General features: G+C 41.2%; 1 protein-coding gene across 6 annotated transcripts in view; it reads right to left on the reverse strand.

The window, feature by feature from the left end:
- The window catches only part of ULK4 (unc-51 like kinase 4), a 447,445-nt gene that overhangs the window by 422,691 nt on the left and 10,864 nt on the right, over window positions 1–13,890 (reverse strand). For all 6 annotated transcript variants that reach the window (XR_003998867.1, XM_030551188.1, XM_030551184.1 and 3 more), the window contains exons 4-7: window positions 11,845–11,984; window positions 9,490–9,652; window positions 2,092–2,193; window positions 1,238–1,321 (exon numbers count right to left, since the gene is read on the reverse strand). Coding sequence is in view for 5 of the 6 variants with exons in the window: in XM_030551188.1 (XP_030407048.1) it covers window positions 1,238–1,321; window positions 2,092–2,193; window positions 9,490–9,652; window positions 11,845–11,984 (489 nt within the window). In the remaining variant the exon portion in view is untranslated. The remainder of the gene's footprint in view (window positions 1–1,237; window positions 1,322–2,091; window positions 2,194–9,489; window positions 9,653–11,844; window positions 11,985–13,890) is intronic.

A 13,890-nucleotide genomic window follows, 5' to 3' on the forward strand; every position in this document is an offset into this window, starting at 1 on the left:
GAATTTGGAGATTTTATTTGCAGTTCACATTTAATTAGGGCTGCCAATTTTGGTTGGCCACATTCCTGGAAGTTTCCTCTCATGACATAATCTTTAATTAAAGATTAATCTTGATTTCCTAGAGACTCCAACACAATCTTAGAGGGTTAGCAACTCTACGTTTAATACACATACAGTGGACGGAAGAGGAATGTGTAGCAGGCAAGAGATCAAGCAGCTCCAAATCCACTTTAAATTGTCTGCACGATTCACCACTTTCCCAGGATCATTTTCATACCTCAGGTTAACAGGCACAACTCTCACCAACTTAGCTAGTCACTACAGAATACATTAGTATACTCAGTGCAAACTAAATGCAAACTAAACTTGTGCAAACTAAATGAATGCTAAAAATCAGTGCAAGTTACACTGCCTTGCCACTTGTACCCACTTACATTCATTTGCTGACCAAGTTATACCTGCTATGTTATTTAAATTACTGTTTATGTTCACTGTTTCAACCTTGTATTTCTACTTTGAAACCACACTTCTTCACACGCATCAAAGGCATTTGAGAACAAGTCCATAGCAAGTTTTAGATATTTTACTAAACCATTTTTGCATCAGAGCAAAAAAATTCTGAATTTCCTCATTAACATGACAAAAAGGGCAGCTTCGTCTTGCTTTGAGAACTCAGTGTAGTCAATGTAATTTACCCCAATTTAAAAACAAAATTCTGTTTGCTGTGAAAAACAAGTATCAGAAATTTTAACCCAAAAGAATTATTCTTCATTAAATTATAGCTATCTGAAAATAGTGGTTTATAAAGAAAGTGCCTCCTCAACTAACATGATAATATTGCAACATGATTCTATAATGTCAAGTTAGTAAAGTAATGGCTTAATATGAAATGTAGCAACATATTTCCCTCTAGAGAATTTCTTTTACTCTTAATAATTAACTTTATATGAAATATCCATTTGCCCAGTGGGCAATAATCCAAAAGAACAGAACAGTTAAACTCCAAAAAGGAGTCTAGTTCTAATATTCAGTTTTAGAGATAGAAATTTCTAACAATTCTGCTAATAAAAGTTTAATTTAATGAAAAAAATACACTTCTGCAATTAAGAATTTTAAGCAGAATATACTTTGCAAACCAAAAATATTAGTTATCAGCATAAGAAACATAACAAAAACCTGACTACTACATTCTAGGCACTCCTCTAGTTTGACTCATCTAACTATAAGAAAACCTTACCTTTAGGTTTAGGTGGCAAAGGATTTTCATATAAAATCTGTTCAATTAATTCGGAAAAGCTTTCAGAGTAGAATGGAGGTCTTCCTAGAAGTATAAGAAGATTCACTTAATTCTATCAAACTCTGGTTAAACTGCAAAATAATTGTTACTAAAACTCATTCAAGAAGCAAGTATCGTCAATCTGAACTCAATTTAACAAATTAATGTCAGTTTAAATACAAATATCCTTGCTTGGACAGCCAATGAGCAATGACGACTGCAGAACAAAACACGAGCAGGACAGCCATTAAGAATGTCCCTTCATGTCCTGTGTCCCAAAACAGGTCTCCATGGTAGCCCCAGATGCCAGCAGAGTGGATAATGAGGACAGCAAGACCACATCTATGTTAATCCAATAGGCTAGGCTAGCATACTGTTTATGTTGCCACAGGAAGACTGGGCTACAACCCTGCAATCTGGTTTGAAGGAGATGTTATTGTCCCAGATACTCTCTTCCCACTCCCCTTCCTCCTACTCTTCACAAAGCTAAAGTAATGCAATTTAATCAGCTAAAGTGAATTTTACCTTTAAAACAATATATTAATGCATTTGGTAAATTGTTTTAATGCTTAAGAGCATAAAACCACTGAATGATAGAATGGGAGCTCAAAACTTTATTATAATTTAGCAAATTATAATTCTGAGCACTAGAGGCAGTTAAAACTATTTATTATAGTTATAGTATAACTCAGATCTTAGTGACATTACCTCAACTGATTATTTTACAAGGTTCCTAAATAATTGGAAGTCTTTATATTGTACCAAAAACTCATTTTTCCAAATTATCACAAATGTCAGATAGATAGAAACACAACCTGAAAACATTTCGTAAAGCAAACAGCCCAATGACCACAGATCACTAGCTATGGAGAAGTCATCTCCCTTTATTGCTTCTGGAGCGGTGTATACAGGAGAACCTACAAAACAAAACATAAGGCAACTTGGACGATCCAACCAGCATTTATACAATTCAGAATTTTAAAAAACGTCACCGTGTCAATCCGCCCACCTCACCTCTACTGTATGCATTATCTCCCATTTAAAGATAAATGCTGAAGCTCAGTTTCCCTAAGTACTTGCTCATTGGCACAGAGAATGTCAATGTCAGATTTGGGATACAAACTCAGGAATTTGAATTATATAGTCCTGTGAACTCAACCTTACTTCTCATTAGACAACTATCCTCACTTCACTCTGATATACCTTTTCAGCAGGATTGTGGAAACTATTTTCTTGTTTATATTTCTATTTCACTACCACTACACATAACCTGAGAAGAACATCTACTGTTTTGTGCTGTAATTTTCTAATGTACTAGAGAAAGGTCCAAGTCAAAGATGATGCCCAGATTAGGGAATGGAGTGATGGACAGGATTGTGGTATTGTCCACAGTAATTGAGAAAGGAAGTAGGGGAAGGCTTGAGCTACTGACTAAACATCTATGAGATGTCAGAGACAGAGGTTAAAATTTTAGTTTGGATATATGGAGACAAGAATGAAGAAGAGAGAGGCAGATCTGTGAATCATCAGCATGGATACTGATAATTGAATTTGTGTTTACGGATGAGATTACCAGAGATCAAGTTTAGAGGGAGAAGAGAAAGGGACAAGGCATGAGCCCTGTGGAGCCTGCACAGAAAACTGGCAGGGGAATGAGGCTAATCCCCTAAAGGGCACTCTGAAGAAGTAGCAAGAGAGGTTGGAGGAGAACCAGAAGAGAACTCAGTCATGGAAGCCAAGGGAGGTCAAAATTTCAAGAAGAGAGAATGGGTGATGGAGTAAAAGGTAGCTGACAGGTCAATGAGGACAGAGTACTGGTTCTGAGCTTTAGCTAGGAAGAAGTCACTAGAGACTTTGGCGAGAGTGGTTTCAGTAGACTGCAAGGAGCAGAAGCTTGACGGGAGAGGGTATAGGATGGAACTGAAGGAGAGGAACTCCAGACAACAATTGCAGACAGTATGTTCAATGAGCTAAGAGACAAATAGAGGGGAAGGGAGACGGGACAGTAGTTGTCTGGGTTAAAAAGAAGAGTAAGGAAGGAGATGAGAGAAGGCAGATCAGAAGATGGGATGGGGTCACTGAGACAAAAGGATATGTTAGAGAACAGACAAGCAGCTTCTGCATCTGTGATGGGGAGGAGGAGAGAGTTGTGGGAGGGATGGGAAGGTCACATTGTATTTTGTCAATTTTATCTTGGAAGTCAGCCGGGGGGGTGCGGGGGGGGAGAGAGAGAGAGAGAGAGAGAGAGAAGTGGAGGCAGAAGGAGGGGATGATATCTATAATAGACCATTTATAGTGGTTTGCCTTTGCGGTTTCTCCACCTTCCTTTGAAGCATCCAATACTGAATGCTGTCATGGACAGGATACCAGACTATATGGACCACTGGTCTGATTCAGTATAGCTATTCCTATGTTAAACTAGTATTAAAGTCGGGTGGAAAGAGGTCTACACTCTGCCCTACTGGACTCCCACTCTTTCAAACAATGCCACTTTTCATTAAGATGATCACCCACAGTAGCTTCAAATATGCCAACTGTATTTAAAAGCTCTGTGAAGCACATTTGCACAAAGTGTATTCAAAAAGGGCTTCCTCTCTTCTGAGCTCAGTTTGCTGTACACAGACCAGGGGTGAAAGTAACTTACAGGACTTACTGGTAATGCCAGAGTCCTGAGGGGTGCGTGGCCTCAACCGGAAGAGGCAGTGCCTCTCAAGATTTAAAGGCCCTGGGGCATTGGCTGTGGCTGGGAGCCCCAGGGTCTTTAAAATCAACCTGGGGCTCCCAGCTGCAGAGGTGGCTGGGAGCCCCCAGGGCTCCTGCCACAGCAGAGCTCCGGACTCTTTAAATCCCCACCGCAGCTCCGGCTGCCGGAGCCACGGGTGGGATTCAAAGGGCTCTGGGTTGACCGCAGCCAAGGCAGCCCAGAGTCCAGCCGCCACAGCCCAGAGCCCTTTAACTCCGGCTCCGTCCCCAGCCCGGCCACTGGAGCTGCGGGTGGGATTTAAGGGGCTCTGTGCTGGCTGCTATGGCGGGGAGCCCAGAGTCCTTTAAATCCCTGCCGCAGAAGCCGGTGCGGTCCGGCACGCCGTACCGGCTTACTTTCACCTCTGACACAGACACAAAATATAATAAATTTACTTAAACTTAGTATTAGTAACAAAAGTTTACAGGAATGGAGGTATTTCAGTGTTTGGGAAATTGGGAACACAGCCATGAAAGACAAAACTGCAGTGTCGGTTTTCACAGACTGTACAAGAGAAGAGGAGGGAGAAGAATGCAATGACTTCTCTGTTAAAATCATTCTTTCTTAATACTCTGTGTTTTATAAAATACACATCAACGCCTTTTGAGTAGAAGCCACAGAACCGAAGATTCACAGAAATGTTTATCCCTATTTAAAAAGGAGAGGACTATTTTATGCAGTTTAGTTAGATATTGTGTCAGAGCGCCAACCTTGTCCTCATGGGTTCCGCACTTCCAGACAGCTTATGCTAGCTTCAGAGGCTCACTGCACCCTTCCACATAGCCCTTTTCTCTCTAGGGCCAGGGATACAGTCTACTGAGCCTTTTTCATCAAAAACAAACAAGAAGGTTGATGAGAGAACTTCCACAGCCTCTGTTGCTCCTACGGCCTCATACCAAAACCGCTAAGCCTCCTTGCCTGACAGAGGCCTGTCTTCCCCTCCCAGGAGGCGTTTCTGTAGTGGTGGGTTGGGGAGGAACCTGGGCCCACCCTCTTCTCCAAGTTCCAGCCCAGGGACCCTAATGGTAGCAGCTGTTAGCAGCCAACCTTTCACTGCCAGAGTTGCTACATTTCCCCAGGCCACTTCCCCACAGCTCTCCTGCTTCTCCCTTCTTCACCCTTACCTTACGGCTCCCCTTACCAATGACTTGAGGGTGTCTTCATTAACCAGCCCTTCAGCCACACTTCCTCTTCTCTGGCTCCCTGGCTCTCCTCTGCCTGACTGGAGTGAGCCCTTTTATAGTATCAGAGGGGACTTAGAGTCAAGTGGTCACATTAGCTTAATGGTCTCACCTGACTCTTTGCAGGTTAATTGGAGTCAGGGGTTCTCATTAGCCTGGAGCAGCCCCTGCTCGGTCAGTCAGGGAACAGGAAACTGTTAATCCAGTGGCTAGTACATCTGCCTTCTGCTACGCTGTTGTACCCAACTGGCCTGGGTCTATCACAATATGTATACCATGCAACTGAGGGCGAGATGAGTCCCAACAAACAGAAAAAATACTGTTGAATTATTCATAGTGTTCACATGAGGTCTGTTCCCACAACCCTTGCACTGGTGAAACTCCTGTTGAAGCCAATGAATAGGGTATTGTCTAAAAATTTAAGCCAATTTCTATGTATTTTTACTTAAATGAAAAATACTGGTAACAACAAAATACACAAATCCGATTATAAACCAAATGGTTTATCAGAATAATCTTCTTTATTTTCCTACAATCTCTTTTCTTTAAGTGGGCTGGAGGGCTGCTAAAATAGTGAAGCAGACATCCTCTCCTGTTACATATGATCTTGTAGTCCTTGTGTCGTCCTAGCAGGGAGTGACCATAGAGCTACCTAGATCTTCAGGACATTTCAGATTAAATCACTTATTTACTGATGCCAAATCCCATTTTTGCTCAATACTACATCTACTTAAATACTTTTTACAATATGCCTGAATATAAATCCTGAATAATGTTTCATATACAAAAGATAATTTGTAGATACAACATACCTGTCTGCCAATTAACCCCAACATAGGAGGAATAAAAATAGAAAGTTTATTATCTATCAGTATTATACCGTAGTCACTAAGGGTTACACAAAAAGTCAACAAAATCTTCAGTTCCATTCTCCTTTCAATATTGGTTTCTTTTATCCTTAGGTTTTGGTTTGGAAGAAGGGACAGGTTGTTAACTACACCCTCCCCCCACACACACACAATTGCAGTTATTCTGATAAAGATGTATCAAAGAGGTTGTTGGGTTTATGTTTCTTCCTGAATACAGTAGGTTCATCATCATTTCTTGCAATACGGAGCTCCATTAAGAAAGTGAAATTTACACAAGCAGGAGACAAAGCTTATTGTCAACAGTTCACTTGTTCCCAGTAAGTATTGTGGTTGTGGCAGATCAGCATCATGAAGAGAGAAAAGCGATCTCTGAATGTCAAGGTATTATTCTCACTTTGAACTTTAGAGTACAGAAAGTGGGGACCTGCATGTACCCCTCTAAACTTAATTTCTAGCTTAGATCTGACAGTGCTGTCACCAACCAGCAATTCCAGTGTCTGGTACACTCCCTGTCCCCGCAAAACCTTCCCTGGGGAGCCCAAGACCCATACCCCTTGGGTCTTAAAACAAAGAGGAATAAACCATTCCCCCTCCTTTCCCCCTCCCAGATTTTCCCCTCCCTGGGTTACCCTGAGAGATCCCTGTGATTCAACTCCTTGAATCTTAAAACAGAGAGGAATTAACCTTCTCCCCCCTCATTCCTTTTCCCCCACCAATCCCTGGTGAGTCCAGACTCAATTCCCCTGGGTCTTGCACAAGAAAAAAAAATCAGATTCTTAAAAAAGGAAAGCTTTTAATAAAAGAAAGAAAAAGTAAAAACTCCCTCTGTAAAACCAGGATGGAAAATGTTTACAGGGCTTCAGCTTTACATAAACTAGAGGGACTCCTTCCCCACTAGCCTAAGTACAAGTTACAGCAAACAGAGGTAAAATATCCTTCCAGCAAAATACACATTTGAATAAAGAAAACAAACATAAATCTAATCCGCCATTTCTAGCTAATACTTATTATTTTGAACATGAAAAACTGTTTCAGAAAGATTGGAGAAACCTAGTTGCACGTCTGGCCTCTCTTAGCCCCAAGAGAGAACAAAGAACAAAAACAGCACAAAACAAAGACTTCCCTCCACCAAGATTTGAAAGTATCTTGTCCCCCGATTGGTCCTTTGGTCAGGTGTCAGCCAGGTTCACTGAGCTTGTTAACCTTTTACAGGTAAAAGAGAATTAACCCTTAACCATCTGTTTATGACACTGAAATAGTCCAATCCCATAGCATAGAGCAGGGGTTCTCAAACTGGGGACTAGGACCCCTCAGAGTTCATGAGGTTATTACATGGGGAGTCGTGAGCTGTCAACCTCCATTCTCAAACCCCGCTTGCCTCCAGCATTTATAATGGTGTTAAATATATTTTAAAAGTGTGTTTAATTTATGAGGGGGAGTCTCACTCAGAGGCTTGCTGTGTTAAAGGGGTCACCAGTAAAAAAGGTTTGAGACTCACTTGCATAGAGGGTTTTGAAGATTAAGTACCGAACTTTTAATCTGTTCTCATACTTAGTGGCATCTGAATTACTGCACTTATGGTGCATTTGTATGAACCAGACTTCTTGAGTGAAAAGGCTGCTGCATTCTGGAACAGCAGAAGTTTCTTTAATGACCAGAATTGTTTCCTAAGTACAAGGCACTGCATTAGTCAAGCCTATTGTAAAAAAAATATATATGTTTCACGGCAGCCAGGTCAGCATCCAGTGGGAGGATGGAAAGTCTCCTGGCCAGTAACAGATGGAAGAATATACTTCAAGCCACTGGTAATAAATGGATACCCAACAGGAGTGTGAAGTACATATTGAGGGCACTAGCAGCCCAAGTTGTTTTTTTTAAACTGAGATTCCTAGTAGCTTCATATATATGTTGAACAAAAGGGTGACAAAATTAACCCTGTCATACCCCACAGGCGAGGCCCTTTGATTATATAACTAACTATCCCAAATTAACTTCCAAGTTCTCTGAGATGTAAATGGAGCACACATACTCTAAATCAAATCCACCTCCTACTAATGGTAGGATCAAATGTGATACCATAGATCATAGGGCGTTGCTGTTGAAGGCACCCGACAGACTTTAAAAGTATCAGCATAGACATGCTGCCTCAAACTCAGCTAGGAGGACAGCACAGTCCCAGTCCACCAAAGCCTTTTCTTCACTGCACTCTGGGAAGCCTAGTTTGCAAGATCTATTCAGAACAGATGTACTAAAATGATAATACAGTCTTTGTTAGTTCTTCTCACAGATGTATGCTATGCTGTATGTTTGCTAAACTTGATTTTGTATTGTTATAAAGGTTGGAAACATGACTGTGTGTATGAAAAATCTGTTTCTTCTCTATGTACCTGTCGCACACTCATTTCCAGTGCTGGCTAGCAATCTTCTCGGTACTTAAGGATACCAATGATGGTCTGTGCTACCAAAATCTTGCTTACATGAGACTAAGGATAGGTCTACACTGGAGCTTAAAGCTGTAAACTCCAGCTTGAGGAGACATACCTGCGCTAGCTTTGATTGAGCTAACATGCTAAAAATTGAAGTGTAGCCACAGTGGCACAAATGTAGGAGGGACTAACTATTCCCAGCATGAACCTATGGTCTCAGACAGGATTGGACTCTGAGCAGCCTGCCGCTCCTGCCACTGTGGCTACACTTCTATTTTTAGTGCATTAGCTCAACCAGAGCTAACATGAGTATGTCCCCTCAAGCTAGAATGGGAGCTGCGGGAAGCGATGGCCCAGTCCACGCCGCTTTCCCGCAGCTTCCATTGGCCAAAAACGGCAAACCACAGCCACTGGGAGCTGTGAGCAGCCATACCTGTGGTAAGCTCAGATAAACAAAGCATCTCACAGCCCGCCAGAGGCTTACCCTGAACAAGCTGCAAACCAAGTTTGGGAACCCCTACCTTAAGCTAACGGTAGCATTAATTACAATGGAGAGAAGAGATAACATAGTCACCTGAAGCAATAGCTTTATGTACAGATAACTTAGTAACAACTTATTTAACAACTGCCTTTCACTATTACATTTTATGTGCTCTGATTTTCATAACAGGTAGTGTAGCTTGTTTTGTGATTTGTACCATATGCAAATTCCCATAATGATTCCCATTACATTGTCATCAACACTGTCAAAACGTTTTATTTTGTTAAGTTCAATTACTAACATAGAGGGTTTTTTAGAAAAATCAAGCATTCTTAACTCCTGCATCCACAAAAAGAATAGTTACAACAAACAACTATTTTAAGTTTATGGCTGGGAAAATAAGACCCCATCCTATTAACCTGATTTAAAATCAAAAGATTTTTAAAACATTTCATTATGCCTCACGGAGTTCTGTTAATTTTGACTGGATAAAACATACACTATATGCTGTACCTTTAAGTCTGTTTTTCAAGTTTCTTTGTGGAGTGCTTTCACAACCATCACCACCTCCTTCCTCTGATCCAATTAAAGCAAAAAATTCCTCCAAATTTTCACCCTCTGCTTTAGCCAGGCAAAAATTATTGAATTTCAGTGTGCCAGGCCCTTCCAGAAGTATCTACAGCGGTAAACAAAAGTGAACACCAAGTTGTTTCTTTTAAATATAAAGACTGTTTCAAGAAGCTGAATTTTCTAGTCCAACCTATCTAAGACTGCAGTTTTGATCAAGTCCCAGGGGTTAAAAGCAGCCTGGAGAGGGCTGCCACTCTGGAAAAGGCCAGGCTGATTGGGGAACTGGGGCCACACCCCATCAGGCCACAGCTCACCCTATAAAAGGGCTGTGAGCCAGGTACTCAAAGAAGAGACTCACTCTCTCTAGCTTCTGAGAGAGAAGGACTAGGCTGCTTGGGAGCTGAGAAGGGTACATGAGCAATGCTGGGGAAGAGCAGAGGGAGCTGGGGAGCTCCAGCCTGCCGGCTCTTCTAAAAGGCCAAAAAGGATACTGGGGCTGCAGAGGGGCAGCCCAGATATAGGCAAAGGCAGCAGGTCCAACCCCCCTTGCTGATGATGAGTGGTTTACAGACTTCAGTCTGCCCCAGTGTGCAGGGGCTAGACGGTGACTGGCATTAGCCACTGAGGCAGGTGGGGATAGAGGTTCCAGTGGGTGGGGAGACCCAGATTGTGGGTTACTGCTGGGGCAGAAATCTGATGTAAAGAACACTGGGGTCTGGGAGGGACATGGGGCCAGCTGCAGGCAAGACACCGGCTACAGAGGGCACTCTGGGCTGGAAGAGCTAATTCCCGAGACAGCCAGCAGGAGGTGCCACGGTGGTGAGTCTCACTCCATCACAGGCCCTCATCACATTAATAGCTGAATGCCTCCCAGGAGTTGGGGTTGAGGGGGGAAACCTATAATAGCCTCCTTTTTTTCATAGCCATCAAAAGGTGGCTTTTTTATTTTAGACAGATCTGAGCAAATTTTGTTTCTTTGTTTTAAATGAGCCTTTGTCGATGAAGATGATATTGTGGAAAAGCATGGAAAAAAAGAGAGGTTTTGCATTTGCTCTGTATGCAGCAAAGTTAGCAATCATCCTCATTTGATCTGGTAGTGAGTTCCAAAACCTTGTTCCAGCTCCCGTGAAGGTTCCATCTCCTGAAGTCATTAGTCTCCTCTACTGGTCAACAGCTACATTGTTTCAGTGGAACATAGCTGTCATGGGAGGTTGTGGTTACACAGAAAGAGGCAATATCACAATAGTCAAGACCAATTCTGTGCAAGACTGAAAATAAGGATGGCTACTTTGAATTGGACTGAGTGTTCAAAGGAGTAATTACCACCTACATTACTCTGCAGCAAAGATAAAAAGTGTTGCATCTTTCAACATGTATGCATATTAAAGTTTGTTAGACTAGTGGTTAAAATATTAACATAGGAGGGGCGGGGGAGGGATAGCTCAGTGGTTTGAGCATTGGCCTGCTAAACCCAGGGTCGTGAGTTGAATCCTTGAGGGGACTATTTAGGGATTTGGGGCAAAAATCTGTCTGGGGACTGGTACTGATTTGAGCAGGGAGTTGGACTAGAGGACCTCCTGATGTCCCTTCCAACCCTGATATTCTATGATTATCCACCTAGCAACCAGATTCTGATAGGGCCAGCTCCAGGGTTTTTGCCGCTCCAAGCGGCAAGGGGAAAAATTAAAAAAAAGCCACAATTGGCAGCAGCTCCACTGCACCGCTTTCTAATCCGGTGGCAGGTCCTTCCCTCTGAGAGGGACCGAGGGACCTGCCGCCAAATTGCTGCCGAAGAGCCCAACATGCCGTCCCTTCCCCTTAGCCACCCCAAGCACCGGCTTGCTGGGCTGGTCCCAGCCCTGGATTCTGAGAGACATTTTAAGTTCTAAAATATTTTGTCATGATTACCAAGAAACTAAGAAATATGTGGTTTCCTAGTGTGGACAGGCTATGACAGAATGATGCAAAGCTGTAAAAACAAAGGGACTCCTAAATGAATAATGAAAATCCTTCGACTCATCTCTTTATGCTGCAGCATGGAAGCAGATACTATACTCTCAGACCTCATTCTCAGCTGCAGAGTGATACAGCAGACATAAAAAAAATAAACTAATTAGACTGTAAGGTCTTCAGGACATACACTTGTCTCTTACTATGTTCATGCACAACACACAACACCTAGCCTCCAACCTTAAGTAAGGCCTCTGGACATTAGCATACTACAAATAATAATTTCTGAAATTTTAATGATATTTGACATAATATAAGATACCCATTATAACTAACGTTACTCATTACCTTTCCAGGTGTGAGTTCACAGAAGATAATTCCAAGGTCATGAATGTGATGTAATCCAGTAACCAAATCAATACCAAATTCTCTCACCACATCTTCAGGTAGATGTTCATCTTGCGCAATAACCATTTCTAGTGAACCACCTGAAATGTATTCACACAGAATCCGTTATGACAGTTGCACAACAAGAAAAAGGCCAGACCAACAGCCTACTGTGATATTACAGCCTCTTAAGAGTTAAAAGGAAAATACAAATCAACTGAAAAAAATAAAAAGATTGCCTATCTTCAATTGCTCTGTGACTCCAACAGCCACAAGTTTAAAAATGTATATAAAAATAACCTATTACTCGTCAGCACTAAAGGACTACTTCACTCAGTTGTTTTTGACCTCTGGAAAAACTAAGGCATGGAAATGTCATTCTCATATGCTTACTGTACATCCTCTATATCTAATCACTGAAATATGGGCAAATTTTGAAAATAAGACCCATGTCATCTAATTTGTCCATACAGATCACTAAAACTGAAAAGGAGTTCACCACTGTTATCAATAATGACCACTTCTGTCAAAGAGTTCCTATTTTATGAAGGCAGAAAGTGTAAAATTGATCTAGTCTACCGAATTTACATATTTTAGTACTCAAACAAAACTGTAACTGCATACATCTATGTAGCATGATTTATATCAAACTTCACCTTTTATACAATAATCTTTCTCTAGATCAGCATTACTGAAAAGTGACAGACCAAACAATTCAGTTTATAATTTTCATGAACAAATGGATTTGTTTAGTTATACCACACCATGAACTTCTTATGGTAATGACCGTAAAAGAAGGCTAACATTATACTCGGTTTTTTGTTTTTGTTTGTTTGTTTTTTGGGAGGGGGGCGGGGGGGAAGGAATTGGAATGTTACAAGAAAGCTCTTCTTCAGAAATCAAGATGGCTTTTAATTGTTTATATTCTACCTATGGCCATATTTTTATTAATTCTTTATTAAAATAAAAAGAATTCTGTTCTATAACATCTCCTAATACTTCAGAAGTGGACTGTCTTCCTGTGCATTCTTCCAAAACTAGAGAGATATTAGCTTTATATAAATTTTTTTAGTATAACTGTCTAGAGAACAGTAACTTCAAAAAGTTACATTGTAAAATCAGTAAGAAATGGTTACTTACTAATAACTGGTTCTTCAAAATGTGATGCAGAAATGTATTCCACTTCGGTATGGGCACGCACACACCTAAGTGGAATACACAGCTGCATCTATTCTAAGCAGCATTAATGTTAGTGTATCTACAGCTTTGGAACAACTCTTGCAACAATGTGCGAGATGAAATGGGGCTCAAGACCTGAGCACTTTCCTGAAGTGCTAAAGTACTCTGGTCTATCTCCCAGAGGGCAAGGGATCCGTTGTAAAGAATTTGAAGAGAATCAGAATCAGAGAAATGAAATGAATGGATTCAGTTGATCTTTTCTTTTACCTCCCCCACTCCACAATTCCTTATGTGAACTTTAATACCATGAAAGAAGTTGGATTAGAAGCACTGAAGAATGAAATCTTCTATCCACCGAATAGATTCAGTACAGGTAGCAGCAGTGCAAGCTTACTACACTGCCCTGCCAATGTGCACCAAACCTATTCAGAAAAAAAACCCAAAAAAGCCCCACTTCTTGACATGCGAGAGTACTTTACCTCTTTTATGAGGCCAACAACGTGACAGTGGTCAGTAAAACTGTATTGTTTGCCGGAGATTTGAAGAATTTTTTTTAAATCAACTGCATTGCAATAGTCTACTAAAAGCAACAAAATTTGCGTATTTCTGACTTCGAATTAGAAGTCAGTACATGAGAGGTCTGAAGTAACGGATACGTTTAAAAGTTCCAGTGCTGAAAAAACATATGCATGTGCTTAACTTTACACACAGCAAGTAGTTCCACTGGCTTCAATGGGAGCACTCATATGCATTAAATTAAACACTGAGCAAATGTTTACAGGATTGGAGCGTAAATTTATTGTCTACTATTAATCTTAATGCTTTCAA

This window comes from Gopherus evgoodei, chromosome 2, assembly GCF_007399415.2.
Source record: "Gopherus evgoodei ecotype Sinaloan lineage chromosome 2, rGopEvg1_v1.p, whole genome shotgun sequence".
In the NCBI taxonomy this organism is placed as follows: domain Eukaryota; kingdom Metazoa; phylum Chordata; order Testudines; family Testudinidae; genus Gopherus; species Gopherus evgoodei.